The following is a 20292-nucleotide window of genomic DNA, read 5'->3' as shown; positions in this document are numbered from 1 at the left end:
TACAGAGATTGGATGGCCCTGAGAAGGGACCCCCTCACCCCATACTCCCGCAGCACCTCCCACAGTATCTCCCGGGGTCCCGGTCATATGCCTTTTCCAGATCCACAAAACACATGTAGACCGGTTGGGCATACTCCCAGGCTCCCTCCAGGATCCTTGCGAGAGTGAAGAGCTGGTCCGTTGTTCTACGACCAGGACGGAATCCGCATTGTTCCTCTTCAACCCGAGGTTCGACTATCGGCCGAATCCTCCTTTCCAGCACTTTGGAGTAGACCAGGGAGGTTGAGAAGTGTGATACCCCTGTGATTGGCTTTTTAAAAAGGGGAACCACCACCCCAGTCTGCCACTCCTTTGGCACTGTCCCAGACTTCCACGCAATGTTGAACAGGCGTGTCAACCGGGACAGCCCCTCCACACCCAGAGCCTTGAGCATTTCTGGACGGATCTCATCAATCCCAGGGGCTTTGCCACTGTGGAGTTGTTTGACTACATCAGTGACTTCCGCCTGGGAAATTGACAATGATCCCCCATCATCCAGCTCTGCCTCTAACATAGAGGGCGTATTAATCGGATTCAGGAGTTCCTCAAAGTGCTCCTTCCACCGCCCTATTACCTCCTCAGTTGAGGTCAACAGTGTCCCATCCTTACTGTACACAGCTTGGATGGTTCCCCGTTTCCCCCTCCTGAGGTGGCGCACAGTTTTCCAGAAGCACTTTGGTGCCGACCGAAAGTCCTTCTCCATGTCTTCTCCAAACTTCTCCCACACCCGCTGCTTTGCCTCTCTCACGGCAGAGGCTGCAGCCCTTTGGGCCCTTCGGTACCCTGCAACTGCCTCCGGAGTCCTCTGGGATAACATATCCCGGAAGGACTCCTTCTTCAGTCGGACGGCTTCCCTGACCACCGATGTCCACCACGGTGTTCGTGGGTTACCACCCCTTGAGGCACCTAAGACCCTAAGACCACAGCTCCTCGACGCAGCTTCAGTAATGGAAACTTTGAACATTGTCCACTCGGGTTCAATGCCCCCAGCCTCCACAGGGATGCATGAAAAGCTCTGCCGGAGGTGTGAGTTGAAAGTCTGTCGGACAGGGGCCTCCTCCAGACGTTCCCAATTTACCCGCACTACCCGTTTGGCCTTACCAGGTCTGTCCAGAGTCTTCCCCCACCCCCTGACCCAACTCACCACCAGATGGTGATCGGTTGACAGCTCCGCCCCTCTCTTCACCCGAGTGTCCAAAACAAACGGCCTCAGATCAGATGAAACGATTATAAAATCAATCATTGACCTTTGGCCCACCCTAGGCCAAAGGTCAATGATCGATTTTATAATACCTCTGATACCAAGTACACTTATGAGCATCCCTATGTTCGATCATGGTGTTCGTTATAGACAATCCATGACTAGCAAAGAAGTCCAACAACAAACAACCACTCTGGTTTAGATCAGGGAGGCCGTTCCTCCCAATCATGCCTCTCCATGTGTCTCCATCATTGCTCACTTGCGTGTTGAAGTACCCCAGTAGAACAATGGAGTCCCCCACGGGAGCCCCATGCAGGACTCCACTCAAGGTCTCCAAGAAGGCCGAATACTCCGAGCTCCTGTTTGGTGCATATGCACAAACAACAGTCAGAGTTTTCCCCCCCACCACCCGCAGGCGTAGGGAGGCGACCCTCTTGTCCACCGGGGTAAACTCCAACATAGCGGCACTCAGCCGGGGGCTTGTGAGTATCCCCACACCCGCCCGGCGCCTCATACCCTGGGCAACTCCGGAGAAGAAAAGAATCCAACCCCTATCCAGGAGTATGGTTCCAGAACCGAGACTGTGCGTAGAAGTAAGCCCCACCAGATCTCCTTCCCCCACAAACGTTCCACGTCCCCAGAGCCAGCATCTACTGCCCGGGTCTGGTCGGTCGAGGCCCCTGACCTTCCACCCAACTCCAGCGGCTTTATTATGTTTAGAACAATATAATAATATTGGAGGCAAAGTGAAACACAGCTTGGGTGGGGATGTTGTTCGGATTTTCACGTTTGCCTAACATTAGCGCAACAGCGTTAGCCTTAGCCTATTTGGTAAATATTACGACTCCCTTCGGAATTTCCTATATCGGCGTCCACGTTGTCAACATAAGACCTGTGGCGTGAGTGCTCCGTGTGTACCATAATTTTATTGAATTAAATAGGCCTATTAAGCTTTGCTCCTACGAGATGGGTGGGTTTTTGTTACGTTACACACAAAGCTAACTCGCTATAATTAGCCTGTACGTATGCTAGCGGACATTAGCCAACGTTGCCAAGCCAGCTAGCAACTTCGGCAGTAGAGTTTCGGTGAGCTAACCACGACAGTATTGTCAATCAACCACTGCTGCTAAAAGCAGTCAACCTGCAGTGATGTTTGAAATGGAGATTTCCATTGTGCCTTTTCCCAGAGATCCTGGCCATTATTTTAAGGCATAAACCAACCATAGGGGTACACTGTAATACTGGTCACTTCTTCACTACATCTGGAATGAAGCTATATTGTCATTTAGTTGCTCAAATACTCTGTCCTAGTACCTAGCAGTGGTAATAGTAGTGGATTGATGTTTGTATCAGTTATAACACTGCGATTATCAATTTCCTGTTTTGTATATTTATTCTGTATATTTCTGTTCTCTGTTTCCTTATTTCCCTGTTCATTGTGTGTTTCTGTTTATCCTGTTTTGATTGTGCATTCTTGTTTGTAATGTGTAGAGGTGCTTATAGTTAGGGAGTGTGGAGTTGCAGCGTACGCCTAGACCAGCGGGCAGGGTGTATAGCTGCAGACACAGCACCCCTGCTTATCTCTGCTTCTCTACATAGTCATCAGATTCATCTATCATATAATTAATAATATATTGAGAGTAGAGGGAGGCAGGCCAGTACAGCCCAATCAGGTTGGGGAGAGTTCTAACCCGACCAGGCTCTTGCTATGACACACTGAGCTGCATTATTTTCAAATGGTGGATGCCCATGGATTTACTATGGTTAACGTCTAGAAAGAAATATAGAAATATTGCCCTTTACTTTGCTTTCTGTTGGTTAGCTAGCATTGCGTCAAGCATTACTTCTCATAACTTTTTTCTCCATGCTAGGGATGCACCGATCCAACTTTTTCAGTCTCGATATCGATGCCAGGGCTTTGTGTATCTGTTGATACCTGATACCGATCTGATACCGTTGCTGAATTAATAATAAACTGTATACCTTCCACCTTTATACCTTCCTTCCACCATGTGGAAGAGACTAAAGGCACCAGACCTTCCTAACTAAACATTACTTTCCTAACTAAGACAAAATAACAGATGTAATGTATTGAATTCTTATTTATTTATTTGTTATTTAAAAAACAATTGTGCATTAAAATCAAAAATATAATGTAATCAATAAATTAAATAAATAACAATAATGGGTCTTCAATAATGGGCCACCTTTATATAGGTTTATAACGGCTTAGTCTACCGTCACTCTGGCCATGACTGACCGCTGTAGTCACGAGGACCCACAAGTTCTCGCGAATTCACGTAGAATAAAACCACAAAACCAACAACAGTTTGTTTCCATCCAGAGGAGCAGAGGGGAAACAGCTCTGTGCTGTGTTTTCAAGGTGTAGTGCAGGGAAATATGATCCGCTGTGAGCACGGTGTATTTTATTTGGAAAATTAACCAGATTTCCTGTCCCGCACTATCTGCCATGTGCTGAATTGCTGCGGAGCTCTCCAGCATCCGGCAAGAATAGAAGCTCTGCATATCTGCTCCGGAGGGCTGCGGACCGCCGGAGCTGTGCCGGAGTTGGAACGCAGCCGTTCTGCAGCCAGTGGAAATACACACATTGACTTTAATGGAAACCTAATGACTCCGCCGCCGTTTCGGAGCTGTTCCGCAGCCGTTCCGCATCTGGTCTTTATATGAAGGAGAATCCATCAAACAGTTACGGAAGCTAACTATTTTTATTGTGCAAACTGCAAAATAGTAAAATAAACTCAAATCGAATGAATACACATACAAACAACTTTAACATTGTTTCCCTTTCAAAACAAAATAGTTGTAAGCTAGTTGTATGAACACTACCTTGGCCACAGGTAAGTTAGGTTGTAGTGTTGTTGTAGTGGGCGACTGAACGTAGCTCTGCTGTCAGCCTCCTTCGCTGTTTGAATAATGTCAGCAGGTTGGCGGACGTATTTCAGCGAAGCAAGACCTCTTAAATCCAGTGTTTTAATCATTGCTCTGAACCCGTCTTTCTCAACGGTCTGTAACGGGACTGGAGGTGGATTGCGTTCAGAATGTTGCTCCGCTGCATGCTTGAAGTGACCGGTCTAACGTTAGCACAGTAACGTTAGCACAGTAACGTTAGCACGGCCGAGTAACGTTAGATTGACAGGCAACAACAGTGGCTAAATTATGTCCGATTTTTTAGAAAAAAAAAAAACTTGGAAACAGCAGACGGCTCCGCTCTTGAGCACACGTTGTTCTGGTGATCTCCGGTCTTTCTTCATCCTTTAACTTTCTTCTCTGTTCTTGAATGTGCAGTAGCGACCGAAGCCTCTCCCAGCTTAAAAGACTGTTATGCTACCTGGCTAGCTAAGCTAGCAGCTATAATGTTACCCAGCATGCCGGTGGGCGGTGTACATTTGTAAATGTAAAATTGTTAGTGTTAGAAACTGTTTAAGTCACAAATTGTTATATGCTATGGTGTTCTATCCTTTTAAAGAGAGTTAGTTGTGGGTTATTAATAGTTGTGTTATAAAGTTACTACCATGAGTGAGAAGGGTACGAAAAAAAAAAAAAACTGGATCCTAATATCAGATCGGTGCACCCCTACTCCATATCCTCAATTTTCTCATAGTAACTTTTTGTTAACGCGATCCCACGTTACCATATCTTAAGCTATGAAAGGCGAGAAACTGGTGAATGGGCTTAGCTGATCAACAGCCGGTTTTGCTATTTTTAAGGAGGTCCTTTTTATCATGTAAATCAACGCAAATTGACTGCTGAAGATGATTTTTAAGTAGTGCAGGGCACTGATGGACCCATAAAAATTCTACATTTTATGGCAACCCTAGAGTGGGAGCATACAAACAAGACATTGCGGAAAGGGGCAGAGAGAACTATTTGCACTCCTTTATGATACGGTTTTGCTAATATATTCATAATATTCATATTGTGTGTGTGTGTGCGCGTGCGTGCGTGTGTGTGTGTGTGTGTGTGTGTGTGTGTGTGTGTGTGTGTGTGTGTGTGTGTGTGTGTGTGTGTGTGTGTGTGTGTGTGTGTGTAAGACTAGTTAAACAAAAATCCTTTTTGTGGAAATGAGTAGATAATGAGGACAAAGGAAATGGAGATTAACAAATTAGTTTAAAATGAATCACTAAATAAGTTTTGAACGTTTACATTTTATGTTGAAGGTTTTTCTGAGAAGGTTTGTATTGAGATTAATACTATTAGATGAAACATTGCTTGAGATGTCTTCAATACCAATGGTCCAGAACTGGTTTTTAGGAGTAGAAAAAAGTACACACATTTAAAGTGTGTGTGTGTGTGTGTGTGTGTGTGTGTGTGTGTGTGTGCGTGTCATGCTGGGACACACAAGGTGATACTATACATGTAGGCTATGTATGTGTATCCATCACTACTGTAAAGGAAAAAAAAAAAAAAAAATTCCTACCTATCCCTTGCTGCCACTGGGAAAAAAATAAAATAAAAAATAAATTCCCTACCGACCCATGCCCTCAACTGACAACCAACCGGAACCAAACATTTTTTTTTTTATGCCTTACTGACATACAACCACATTGCGCATTGTAAAGTTATGTCATGAATGAAAAAGACATATTACATACAAATCATCTCCATCTGTTAATAGCCCGACTGAGCGTGACTCAAGTTTCGCCCGTTGTCTGAGTAATTTCCTTCTTTCCTGTGATGGTCCTGCCCCAGTATCTGCCTTAACTACAACAGATAACTTGTAAAATAAAATAAAAATACAATTAGGCCTATATAAAAGAAATCTCTGCTACCTTTTACCTGGCTGGACAGGCTTTTCCGGTGTTACAAAGAAACCTGTGACCCATCAGAATGTGTGACTGTAGAGCTGTTCTACCTGTTGGAAATCCGTTTGTGAAAAATCGGACACGGCAAAGGCATAAAGACAAACCATATAAAAATAGTGTTCTTTTCACCGTTAGGCCTGTTTGCTGTTACAGGTCATTTATGATCATTAAATAAAAAATTTAACAGTTTCATAAACGTTTAAAAGTTACATATAGTCACTTTGTGTGAATGATAATAATTAATGTTAAAAGGGTCGGTGTAATAAGCTAAGGCTTCAGCCTACACCTTCTCGCTCCTGTTTTGTTTCTTTTTTTTGTTTTTTTGTTTGTTGTTGTTAATTTTAGTGCAAGAAAAGCATTAGCCTTATGTATATGTAATGTTCATTACCAGTGTATTAAATGCTGTAAGTTACATATGACCAAAATAAACAAAAGTAGAGGACATACTTTACTAATCCCCAAGGGGAAATTACATTTTACACATGCAGGACTGAAATAAACACACATGCCCAGGACCTATACATGCACTAATGGAGAGATGTCAGAGTAAGGGGGCTGTCCATGGACAGGCACCCCAAGCAGTTGGGAGTTCGATGCCTTGCTCAAGGGCACCTCTGCAGTACCGGGCGGTGAACTGGCCCCTCTCTAGCTACTAGTCCACACTCTGTACTTGGTAGATACTTGTTACTGAAATCCAGCAATAGTTTTGGCTGCAAAAGACGAAGAATTAAAAGCCTCTCTGTGTCAAAGAGTGGCCAGTGGGTGAGACTCACAGCCCAACTATGTCACAGCTGTTAGGAAATTGTAACCTCCCTTTCCAGCCACACCCTGAATACAATGTCAGTGTGTGTAAGAGAGGTGTGTGGAGAGCATGACTAATTCTGTCAAGTACAGCTGGAATTTATTAATTCAAACTGCAACTGACAAATTAAAAGACTTTCCTGTCATAACTTTAAATGTATGTCCTATCACTGTATGCTGCTGACTATCAATCCACCTAGTCTTCCGACAACGAAAACAACCAGGAAACCTGCTTAATCAGCTTCTCCTCAAACTGCCGAAGGTGTTAAAAGATGCGGAAACAGGAGACTTATATGACAAGACAGTTGCTCAATGCTGATGTCTATATTAGGCTCAGAGAGAGAGACATCGAGGATGTAAGGTGGATAGACCACAGCCAGGAGAGAGATCAGTCCAGGAAATCTTGAGTGCTCTATTGTGCTGACAGTAGAAATACAGAACCAGACTTGATTTTGATATTTAATAGATTTCAATTGTAGCCTGCAATAGTGACTCTGTAGCTGCTCCATACATACGTATGCAGGCCGGGACTCCGTTAGAGCTAGAGTGAAGATATTAGTATGATTTGAAACTAGACAATTTAAAGAATTACTTGGTTTTTAGAATTGCATAAATTGGGTATAATTCAACAGCTGAGACTCTTGTAGATTAAATGAGCCCAAATGTATTCATGTGTGATGATTAGACTCAGACGGAATCTGCAGATATTTTTAAGTTTTCAGCGGTGATCAGGATTGAAAATCTGCAGAATTTAGCTGACTGTTTTTCTGCTTGAGGTGAAAATGTGTTTACATTCTGAGTTTTATTTTAATTTGTTTAAAATCTGCGGGGAAATTCTGTAGAATTCTGCATCCACAGATTCTGTGTGGCCCTCGTGATGATGTTAGTACCCATAGTAGCCATTTCATTGAAGGTCCCCTAATACTAAGGGTGTGACGAGATTAAAACGTGACGAGATTTCTCGTCGAGGTGAAAAGTTGTCTCGTGAGGCGATGTGATGTCAGCGTGATGGAGCGTGAAATTACTATTGAAGATCCCCCTGCAACTTTTAAATCATTTGTGTGCAAACATTTTGGTTTTCCTGCGGAAATAATAAACGGCGAAAGAGTGACAGACAAGACGAACACAATATGTAAACATTGTAAGAAAAAAATGCCGTATACCGCGGCTAACACGAGCACTATGCAAAAACACTTCCAGCACCACCACAGCTCTCTACCAACTACAGCACCCGCGACGAAAACATTAAAAGGGCAAACAACTCTAAAAGCCTTAGCATCTCTGCAAATAATTGCCGTGTAAGAGCCACGGCAATAACGAGGGACATAGGCGTTTTCATTGCAGCTGATATGAGGCCATTTTCTGTGGTGGAAAATGTCGGATTTCGGCAACTCCTAAATATCCTTTGCTGTCTCCACTTGCCAAAGCATACCTTTCCATCCCTGCTACCTCTGTTCCAAGTGAGTGTGTTTTTTCTACTGCAGGAGACATAGTTACTGCCCAAAGGTCTCAACTGCTGCCAGAAATAGTCAACATGCTTATATTCTTGAAAAAGAACATGACCATATCTTAGGCTGTTCTGTGTAGTTTATCTTATAGAAAAAAATTGTTTCTGTTTGCACTTGTAGTTTTGAGAGAGCAGTACTTTGGTTATTGATACACTTACTGTTTGCATTTAAAGTTTTTCTGTTATTTACACATTTATTTTATTTACACATACGGTTTATTTTTTTATGTTCGATTTGTGGAAAGGAGTTAGATTTCTCATGTGAAATTGTACAAGGCAGAAGCCAGTTGGTAGAGTTTATACAAAACATTTTGCAGTGTTTGCACGTCCTTTACTGCATATGATTCATTAAAATAGTAAAAAAAAAGTTAAATAACATTCATCATTAATAGTTGATTTCAAAATGCACACAAATTGTTTTGCATTTTGTGATTTTTCAGTTGAATAACTGAAAAACTAAAACTATTTTCCATTCATATATTTCATCGAGGATTTCTTTAAAAAAAAAATTTAAAATCTCGTCTCGTCTCGTTCTCGTGAACCCAATCTCGTGATGTGTCTCGTCTCGTGGAGTAAGCGTCTCGTCACACCCCTACCTAATACTATATCTGTAAGTGAACCCATTTTCTTAAAACCTGAAATCAAGATCCTCAAGCGGCCTGTTTAGAATTTGTTGCAAAATCATGGTATGAAAACCAGCTTTTTATTTATTTTCTAACATTTAGCAACCTGCAGTTAACCGTGTCAACATTACAATTTTAAGTAGGACTAGCAGTAGGCCTGCACGATAAATCTTTATAAAATCGCGATCTCGATTCACCCTGTTCACAATTTAATTTATAAATGACTTTTTGTTTTGGTAGGACAGCTCTCACAAAGTTCAGGGCTTCACCCTCAGCCAATGACAAAGCGCCTTTTAATCACGTGTTTCACTCGTAGAGCGAGCGCGGTAGTTCGGAAATAAACCAAATGCATATTGATGAAAACCCAGCTACTAGTGACGAGAATCAGCCAACCACTCAGTCTCAAACCCAACTCGTTCTGAAGAAATGTCCGCATTCGGTGGTGTGGAAGTATTTTGGATTCAAGTGCGACGCTGAGGGTCAGTCTGATTCAGGGCCATATTCAGCACAGGTCATTAAACTTCTATTTTTGGTAACCTACTTGAATGGCCAGTTGAATGTTAATTCTATAAAAGGCAAGCAGTTAAAGAGTGTGCTAAGAAATTCTGTTTTTGATACTGTACTTAAATTGGCAATTGACAAACTCCATTTCTCTAGAGACTGAAGCTGTAGCTGCAGCTTGTTGATTAACATGTTTTAATTATGTAAAGACATGTTCAAGGAGTTCAGATTGAGCCTGTATCAGGGCCATATTTAGTTCAATGTGTTATATGTCACTATTTTTGCTAGCCTACTGTAAATGGCCAGTATGTACTTTATTGTCTTTATTCATTGAAGCCTCTGTGTTTACAGGCTTGTGGTGATGTGCAATGTGCTATAGGTGCCAACAAAATCTGTTTTGTACTGCCAATTTGTTTTGTTTTGTCATGGTTCATGTGTGCAATAAACATTACACTTCGTGAGAAACAAATCGTGGCAAAGAATCGTGATATCAATTCTAAGCTAAAAAAAAAATCGTGATTTATATTTTTCCCCAAATCACGCAGGCCTAACTAGCAGCACAACTTCCAATAGCATACTTGACCCCAAAATGTCCCTATCTAAACCTAAATAAAAAGTTTACCTGGAGGATGTTAGTTTGAAGAGAGGTGTACAAGTGATCAGTTTTTGTTACGTTTAATGTGACCTCTTCCTGTCTCATCTGCAAGTTGCTGTTCTCCAGAAATGCAACTTGTACATGACATTACTTTACTTAATATGCAAAGCAGTCCAAATGAAAGGATGTAGGCACTCCCGCACTTTAAACCTAATAGTCATGGTCTTTTTATCAAATGTAATGTGCTGGAGAAGAGAAACATTTACAGCCTGGGGGTGAAAGCACAACAGAATAGCAGCACAAGGCCTTTCTGTTCCTCAACATTGTTTTCATTCTCTACTGTGGAGCAGAGCCCTGCCCTTTGGCTGATCAAAAGAACCGGAAAGCCCTACCCATGCCGTGTCACACCAGTACACAGAGAGAAAATGAAGAGAAGGTGGAGGAAAAACGGAAAGAAGCGCAGAGAGAAACAGTTCCACTGTGGTCGTAGTAACTTTTAAAAGGCTGTTTCTAACCAGGTTGTTGTAACATTATCAGTCAAAGATAAAGGATTATGCTGAGTTTGACTGAACTTTTCCAGCACCACCCAGGTTCTTATTCATAGTTACACACATCCACACTTACAAACTACCTACTCCAGTCCTCTGACTCAAATACTGCTATTTATCTGAGGGCTACCAGACCTACATACAGAGAATATATTTCAGCTGTAACACTCTTCTGTAGTTTAGTGAATCACACCACCAATATGCAGACTAGAGCTGGGCAATATATCGATTTTATATCGATATCGGGATATGAGACTAGATGTCATCTTAGATTTTGGACATCGTAATATGTCAGTGTTTTCTTTCCCTGGTTTTAAAGGCTGCGTTACAGTAAAGTTATGTCATTTTCTGAATTAACCAGACTGTTGTAACTGTTCTATTATTTGCCTTTACCCACTTAGTCATTATATCCATATTACTGATGATTATTTATCAAAAATCTTGTGTAACCGTAGACCTCAGTTTAACACATATTTAGTCAAAGGTCTACTCACTAGCTTTTTCTAATTACTAAAATAAAAATAAATTCCAATTAAACTGTTAAAGTCATTTATCAATTCATGAGTTGCTTTCTTTAGTTTTATATCACTATAAATTGAATACCTTTGAAAGAACTTAAAGACATCCCTTTATACTCTGGTAACTTCTAATGGGTACTCAGGGTTTCCCACAGCTTGAGAGGTTACTTGTGGTGGTGGGGGGTGCAAGATGTGACGGCTGGGTTCAGTAATAAACTAGTCAAACAAAGGTTTATTAACTATTTCTTGAAAACAATGACTACAACATTAACAGAAAGACAAAAAAGGAAGGACTATTTACATAAACAAACTAGACTAGAAGATGATACAGATGAAGTGTCGCTTATAATGTGCTTTGTCAATTAAGTCTGGTTTGTTTGTCATCAATGGTATGGTTCAGCAGATAATACCTGATTACCCAGAGCCAAATGTTATGAAGTATTAAAGGTCCTATGACATGCTGCTTTTATATAGGCCTTAGAGGTCCCCTAATACTGTATATGAAGTCTCTTTTATATAGGCCTAAGTGGTCCCCTACTACTGTATCTGAAGTCTCTTTTATATAGGCCTTAGTGGTCCCCTAATACTGTATCTGAAGTCTCTTTTATATAGACCTTAGTGGTCCCCTAATACTGTATCTGAAGTCCCTTTCCCAAAATTCAGCCTTGGTGCAGAATTACAGCCACTAGAGCCAGTCCCACAATGAGCTTTCCTTAGTATGTGCCATTTCTGTGTCTGTAGCTTTAAATTCTATTGAGGAGGAGAGACGGGGGAAAGGTGGAGGCTGGGGGTTAGGGCTGTCCCAAACGATTATTTTTTAAATGATTAATCTAACGATAAATTTTTTCGATTAATCTAACGATTAATTTTTCACTTGCTCAATTATTAACAATTTACACAAAACAAATTTCAATAAGGTTCAAATCTCTATGTATTAAAATTATTTAACACTGCACTGTTGGAGTAAAATTAATGTTTAGTGCAACCTGAAGCCAGATGTAGACTATCAATCCAACCACAAAATAAAGTCACTTTCAGGAGGAATACAAAAAAAGAGCAAGTGCAAAAAGAGTAGCTTGTATTTGCTTTTTTTAACAGTAGGTAAAATAATGAATAAGCTCTTGGTTAACATCCAAGCTCTTCTCCTATTAATTTAACTTGAATTATTTGTATCTAAAGGCTGGTTAAGCACTGTAGGGAGGAGAAATTGGACAGTTGTTTTTGTCTCATTCCAGTGATTGGCACATCTGGGTGATGGCGTCGGATATGCGTTAGCATGTTAGATGTATTTCCACTCACATACCCAACAACTGCTGAACAACGCCGACACATAGTCCTCGTCTTATCCACCACTCTCTCGCCTGTAGCCTACTACTGGAACTGACCCGAAGACCGAAGTTTTCAAGGCAGGGACGGCATGAGACGGCATGAGACGAGAGGACACGGTAGGCTCCAGGCTGCAGCCATACAGTCACAAAGTTTTTCCAAATTTGCGATCTTAAAGAGGGTCGTAACCACTCGCCATACTCGTCCTTTCGTGCTGCTATCTCTGACTCACTCGCTGTACCGTCGACCTGACAAAAAACTGCATGTAGGTGGAGGAGCTCGGCTAGCTTCAGAGCTAAGGCAGGGCTACAGATTAGGTGTCCCTAGAACCCGCGTATCTAACAGTAGTTCCGCATTACATTAGTTCCACATTACATTAATTAATTTGCACCCAAGTTTTATTTATTTATTTTATTTAGTGACGTGTCGACGCAAATTATTTGTGTCGACACATTTACGAATTGTCCCAGCCCTAGAGGGGGTGTGGCCTTGACCAACTGCCTCTTTGCTTGTTTGCGAGCCATGATGTCTCTCTCTCTCATGGGTGGGCCAAATTCTCTGGATGGGCAAACCAGAGAAAGGGGAGGTAACCTTTCCCCTTATGACCTCATAAGGAGAAGATTCCAGATCGGCCCATTTGAGCTTTCATTTTCATAAAGGCAGAGCAGGATACCCAGGGCACGGTTTACACCTATCACATTTTCTAGCCACTGGGGGACCATAGGCAGGCTGGGGGAACTCATATTAATGTTAAAAAAACTCAAAGTGAATTTTCATGCCATGGGACCTTTAACTTGCCCGTAATTTTATTAAATCTGCTGTAAAAGTTTTAAACTACAAGTCAGACTTGTTTAAATGACAGAAATCTGCTCAGATGAGATCTTAATGAGTGCAACAAGGACAGGTATAGTATAGTACAAAAGAGCAAGTTTAGAATCCCCAAAACACAGATTAAAGCACGAACAATGACCTAACAAACTTTTTCTTTTTTTTTTTTTACTTTAGCTAGCCCTAGGATATAACATTTGGGCTCCAGATAATCTGGTATTTTATCTGCTGAACCGTTAACATTTGGCAAAAAATCATCATGGCTACACTTTTCTGCCATTTGTTTAAATTCAACAAGCAATTTGTTGTATTTTAGCAGAATACTGAAAAGCAACACAAAGGCAAACTGAGTACATTTTAATATCTGTTTATTTATTGTAGTAAGATGTAAGTGATATCGCATTTCCAACAACGTTGTGGCATATGGCATATTTTCCTCATATCGTCAAGCCCTAATAACTACCCGGAAATTGTGTCAGATGCAGAATAGTGTCGCAATAATTTGATCTGTATCATCTTAAAGTCTAACTTGTTTAATATGTAAATAGATATTATTTCTAAATTATCTGTTAATGTGAAGTAGTCATTGTTTTCAAAAAAATTGTTCATAAACCTTTATTTGACTAGTTTATTACAGAACCCAGCCACCCGGCGCCACCCGGCGCCACAACTAAAGTGTCAACCAGTGGGAAACACGGTCTATGTCTCCTCTACAACACCATGGAAGATGGGAGATTCATCTTGGAGGGGGAAGAACATAATACCACATCACAGATCTTTTTTATAAGGACAGCACCAGAAAACAGTACTTAGAGAGGAAGGTGCTTATAAACACGGGATTGTAGAGACAATAAAATCTGCGAGTCAGGCAGGCAAGACGCTCCACTTCTGAGACGCTCCCTGCAGTACACTATAAAGTTTCTGCCATGCAAGGACAGGTCTAACAGACAAACAATAAACAATTAAAAAATACTATGTCCTAAATGTATTATTATTTGGCCTTACCTGTAAAAGAAAAGATTAGAGTAGGGATGCACCGATCTGACTTTTCAGTCCCGATACAGATACCGATGCCAGGGCTTTGTGTATCTGTCGATACCCGATACCGATCCGATACCGTTGCTGAGTTAATAATAAACTGTATACCTTCCACCTTATACCTTCCTTCCACCATGTGGAAGAGACTAAAGGCACCAGACCTTCCTAACTAAACATTACTTTCCTAACTAAGACAAAATAACATAGATGTTATGTATTGAATTCTTATTTATTTGTTATTTAAAAAAAAGAAAACTGTGCATTCAAATCGAAAATATAATGTAATCAAACTTCTTAAAATAAATTTAAATAAATAATAATGGACCACCTTTATATAGGTTTATAATGGCTTATTCTACTGTCAGGAGTACATAGAATATCTCAAAAACATGTTAATGTCATCATGTTTACTAAAAGCTTTTATTAATAAAGGGTTTGGCTCCACGACATTATACAATAACTTTATATGAAGGAGAATCCATCAAACAGTTACAGAAGCTTAACTGTTTTTATTGTGCAAACTGCAAAGTAGTAAAATAAACTCAAATCGAATGAATACACATGCAAACAACTTTAACATTGTTTCCCTTTCAAAACAAAATAGTTGTAAGCTAGTTGTATGAACACTACCTTGGCCACAGGTAAGTTAGGCTGTAGTGTTGTTGTAGTGGGCGGCTGAACGTAACTCTGCTGTCAGCCTCCTTCTCTGTTTGAATAATGTCAGCAGGTTGACGGACATATTTCAGCGAGGCGAGACATCTTTAATCCAGAGTTTTAATCGTTGCTCTGAACCCGTCTTTCTCAACGGTCTGTAACGGGACCTGAGGGGGATTGCGTTCAGAATGTTGCTCCGCTGCATGCTTGAAGTGACAGGTCTAACGTTAGCACGGCCGAGTAACGTTAGAGCGACGGGCAACAACAGTGGCTAAATTATGTCCAATTTGTTAGAAAGAAAAAACTTGGGAACAACAGACAGCTCCTCCCTTGAGCACACGTTGTTCTGGTGTATCTCCGGTCTTTCTTCATCCTCGAGCTAACTCTCTTCTCGGTTCTTGAATGTGCAGTAGCGACCGGAGCCTCTCCCAGCTTAACAGACTGTTATGCTACCTGGCTAGCTAGGCTAGCAGCTGTAATGTTACCCAGCATGCCATTCGGCGGTGTAGCTACATTTGTAAATGTAAAATTATTAGTGTTAAAAACTGTTTAAGTCTCAAATTGTTATATGCTATGGTGTTTTATCCTTTTAAAGAGAGTTAGTTGTTGGTTATTAATTTTTGTGTTATGAAGTTACTACCATGAGTGAAAAGGCTACGCAGTTAACCCCTGTTAACAGTTAACCCCTATTAACTGCGTAGTCGCAGGTGGTGTGACGGAGGAAAAAAAACAACAACAAAAAACGGATCGGCCCGTGGATCTGTTAATTATTCCGATCCAGCTATTTTGTCAATATTGGGGCCGATCGGTGCACCCCTAGATTAGAGACTTGTCAAGTCACGCAAATGGCAATTTTGTGTAATTGGTGTAAACTCCAGATATTACTGTATGCATTTGTTGATTTCATGAAGCTTGGAAATCATAAACGGAACCATGTATTACTGAACTAATGTTTTTCATTCATTGCCCTGATCTAACAAAACTTTTGGGAAACCATCCTGCTCTGATGAATCCCTGCCACAACAGCCCAAATTAAACAATTAGTTAGCTGATAACAGAGTTAGCTCTGACAAGCAAATGTGACTGGTTTGCTCACATATACGTGCTGTGAGTAGGGTTGGGCATCGTTTTTGATATGAACAATTCTGATTCTTCCTTTTGATTCTGGTTCTTATCAATTCTCAATTCCGATTATTTAAGGGGTGGGTGGAGTTGAAACGGGTCACATGCTTATTTCACAGATTAAAAAAAGAACATTTTATTTTGATTCAATGATGATTTACAGTTTTAACAGGCTTTTTCAATGCAAAATAAAGCCACACAACACAACAAGCGCCTGGAAGTACCGAGGCCGCTACGGAAACCAAAACTTGCTCAAGTGAAATTTGAATCTGATGATCAGATTCAAAACCGAATTTTCTTAACGATTCCACACAAAAAAAGATTCGTAATTTTTGAAACGATTCCAAGTTGTAACCGGTTCTCAATGCCAAATGCTACCTGCGAGTAACCTAGGGTGGGTCTCGTCCTTCTTCACACTGGTTTCCTATTATGGCACAGAGCAACCTGACTGCACACAGACAGGCAACCACCCCAAGGTTATGAATACAGAAAGTGAAAATTAGAGCAGGTTCGATGGCTTTAACAGTGCCAGTAATGTGTAATAAAGAGGTCTTGTGTAAATTATTCATGGAGGACTTAAACACATTTGGGTGGTTACACAAGATTGAAATGACCAAAAGGAGTCTAGTGAGAGACAAACTTTAGTTACATTTTAGCAGCGGCAAGGAATTAAGTTATCCCAATCAGCCAGTTAGGCAGGCAAACAGTCAATGTGGACATCCTATACTTGATGCGGGCTGGTAACACCCAAGAGTGGGGTGAGGCTTGAAAATACAAAATAATAACGACAAGATGGTGATAACACCAGGGATGTAATAATGCTGGGGGACTTACCCATGGTGGTAGCTCTGAAGTAGGCACACTTTGCCTCACTTCTTTCTCTTCATGCTCCAGGAATGATAAGGCACGGTTTATCCTGTAGTCCTTACTGCCATGGTTTTTCCTCCAATAGAACAAAACCGCGAGTCCAATCAGAACCCAACTAAAGCTAAACCCAAAGTATCCCAAGACGTAGATCGGGAAGATGATAGCAAACGTCTTGCCGAATTTCATCCACATTTGGGTGACATCTGTCAGAGATGAGTGTGGCTCTTCATCCAGCTCTTCTGGGGACAGAGGTGGGCCTATGGTAGAGCTCACCGGAATGCTGGACGCAGCAACGGGTCCGTTTGTCCTGACACCTGGTCCAGCCGATCCTTCCATCCTGTCACTCACTTCCCCACTGGTAAGACAGTTTTACAGACATTTACAGCAAATGTTAGGGTCTTGCCACACATGGCAACGAAAGTTGCAGCCTCCACAGGTCAAAGGTCAAAGAATGCCAAACAACATTATAGACATGCTGTCTGGAATCAAACAACATTAAGCATGACCAAGAATCAACAAGCAACTATTGAGCATCTTAAATGTACCATTGTGATTCTGTGTCTTAGTTGATTTGATCTGTGCCAACACAGAATAACACTAAATAAAAGTGTAGCGACAGCAAAAAACCCAAAAGTCTAACCAAAGTCCCCAAAAAAACTACCTGGCTTTCTATACTAAAAACTATAATATATAAATAGTCTGAATGATGAATCTAAATTATCGGTGGGCCTATGTCAAAAGGGGAAACCACAGGTAATTGTTTAGTAAAAGGCCTACACTAGAGGCTCCATGTTAACATTACAGTAATTACCCTTAAACGAGAAGGCACTTTAAAGTTGTTAACATGTAACTTAAATCTCTATCTAAAACATCCACACTGATCCTCATCTGTGTACTCATGAAAATACTATTCGTTTAGTTTAGTCCAACATGTTTTCACACTATGTAGCATATTCATACAGGTTGAACGGTTATGCCAGTGTCTAACCTTTTCCATGGAGAGGACGTTATAAGAAACTCCTTTGCAATAATGTCAACTTTTGTTACCTTGATTCCTGGGGAAAGTGCCAACAGTACGAACTTGAAAGGTTAGAACCTACTATATAATGCGAAACGTTTCAAACTACTCTTCAATTCGGCATATAACCAAAACACCTACACAATTTTTGTTATGCAATTTCAACTTTTAAAAATGTCTTCAACCGTTGCCCCCGCAATCTTCTGGCACCAAAACACAGCGCCATGGTGTGAAGCGGTTATGAAAGTGGAGGTTTTACTGAAATAGGTGTTATTTGGTTTGGTTGCATGTATGCCGAATAGAAGATCGCCCACTACTAAATCCAAAATCCACTTAAATTATTACTAAATGTGCGTACAAGTTTACCGTTGAACACATCAACTCTTATTTGCCAGCTTTTTTGAACTGAGTCTGTCGTGACGTTCTCTCCACAAAGTGACACGTATCGGGGCTAAGGTTTGTCCACTAGCACTGCGTAAAAGCAAACACCAACGAAAAAACAACATGACAACGCTGAGCAAGCAACACACTTACGCCTGCGACATTCGCTCTTCCCTGAAAAAAGAACTAAAATTCACTCTCCCAGCCACGTCCACAGCATGCCGATCAGCTCAACTCAGATAATTTGTCTCCCCTTCCGTACATCTTGCTTTAAGGGCGGCCGGTCCCTCTCAACCAGCCTGCAGGAAACTGTCATTGTGGGAAAGAGGTCAGCCTCAGACAGGGAGGGAGCTTCAAATTGACAAACACAGCACAAGACATTGGCGCCATCTTGCGGAAAAGAAAGAAAGAAAGAAAGAAAGAAAGAAAGAAAGAAAGAAAGAAAGAATAATTCCTTCAGTTTCAATAGGGCCTTCGCCGCTGTTGGCGCTCGGGCCCTAATTAAATCATTTGCTACTAAATAAAGTGTCCCTTTTTCTGGGAAGTGAATATATTAATATTAGAAACAAAAACAATAATTTAAAAATAAAAATAAATAAATTATTCTATAATAACTTTTATTTAGGGTTAGCCCACTGTGTGTGTGTGTGTTATATACATTAACATCAAGATTAATTTATATTAATTATATATACTGTATACATATATATATATACAGCTCTTAGACTGCTCCCATTAATCCCAATAATGTTTCCAAAATCGTTTCAGTGGTTCATCAACTCGTAACAGGGGGAACGGCACTGCTGAAGTTACTTGGCAGCCCTCTATCGGCTATAACTGCACTATGCAAATTTGCCAGATCGGGTAGCGGATCTGTAGTTCGAATGAGACATAATGGACACAATTCCACTTCCAACCTGTAGGGAGACCGAAGACGAAAAGTGCTTTGTTGTTGCTTTAACAGACCCATAGAGCGACCTGTGAAAAGAAGGCTCAGACAGCCTGAATTATAGGTGGCAGCAGTGAAATGGCCTCATTGTGCGCGCCACAAGGCCTTTGCCAACATATTGGTATATCATTTGTGTAGATAAAAATAATAAATGACTCTGAAATCGCAGTTTCATATTACTCTGCGTTTGCGTTTTGGCTCAAGAGAGAATGAGAATAAATAACATTATCGTCAATGAGAAATCCACTGACCATCTTGTCGCTCTGAGGCAGATAATTCAAAAACTACAACTCATATTGCTTAAATGAACACATTTGCTGAAACTAGACAAGGATATCTACGTTTTCACATATACATATAAGACAAGTAAAAATTGTGGGCGTGAGAGCAATTTATAGAGAACAGACTAAGATGATTTTTTAAAGGCTCTGTGCTCTAGCGATGACATCACCCACAGTAAGTCACGCAATACACACCCATTATAAATGCAGAAAAATCCTGAAATGAACACTAAACTTAAATGCTTAATAGGCCCTGAATAGATGAATTTGTCCTGAATGTTTTAAAGTCTGTAGGTAAAAGTATGGAGGAGGAGATAGATTTTGAAGGAAAAGTGGATTTGAAGAATTTGTATGTAATATGTCTATTTCCTTTATAAAATAACTTTAGATTGCGTGATGTTGCTTGTCAGTAACCGACATTAAACTACATCCCCCTTCCATTTAGCGTAGATATGTTATCCCTTTTAGTCCGTGTTTGTGTTGGCCCACTATTTTCTTTTCCCTTGTCCCCCTGTACCTGTGTTAAGCGTCCTTGGGTTTCATGAAATGTGCTATATAAATCTAACTTATGATACCATTACCCTGTTTAGCTCACGAGACAGCCAAAGTAGGCTAAGTTACCGTATGCAACACTTGAAATGCAGCGATGTGTTTGTAACTTATTCTCTTATT

At 40.8% G+C, this 20292-nt stretch overlaps 1 protein-coding gene across 2 annotated transcripts in view; it reads right to left on the bottom strand.

Annotated features, from left to right (window-relative positions):
• The window catches only part of esyt2a (extended synaptotagmin-like protein 2a), a 105135-nt gene extending 86365 nt beyond the window's left edge, over positions 1–18770 (bottom strand). For both annotated transcript variants that reach the window (XM_028592643.1, XM_028592644.1), the window contains exons 1-2: positions 18544–18770; positions 16959–17346 (exon numbers count right to left, since the gene is read on the bottom strand). In XM_028592643.1, coding sequence (XP_028448444.1) covers positions 16959–17346; positions 18544–18554 — 399 coding nt within the window. In that variant the 5' untranslated portion in view covers positions 18555–18770. The remainder of the gene's footprint in view (positions 1–16958; positions 17347–18543) is intronic.
• Between the last annotated feature and the right edge of the window lie 1522 nt (positions 18771–20292).

This window comes from Perca flavescens, chromosome 12 (assembly GCF_004354835.1).
Source record: "Perca flavescens isolate YP-PL-M2 chromosome 12, PFLA_1.0, whole genome shotgun sequence".
In the NCBI taxonomy this organism is placed as follows: domain Eukaryota; kingdom Metazoa; phylum Chordata; class Actinopteri; order Perciformes; family Percidae; genus Perca; species Perca flavescens.
The sequence above is the reverse complement of the archived record's forward strand: the minus strand, read 5'-3'. Positions and strand labels throughout refer to the sequence as shown.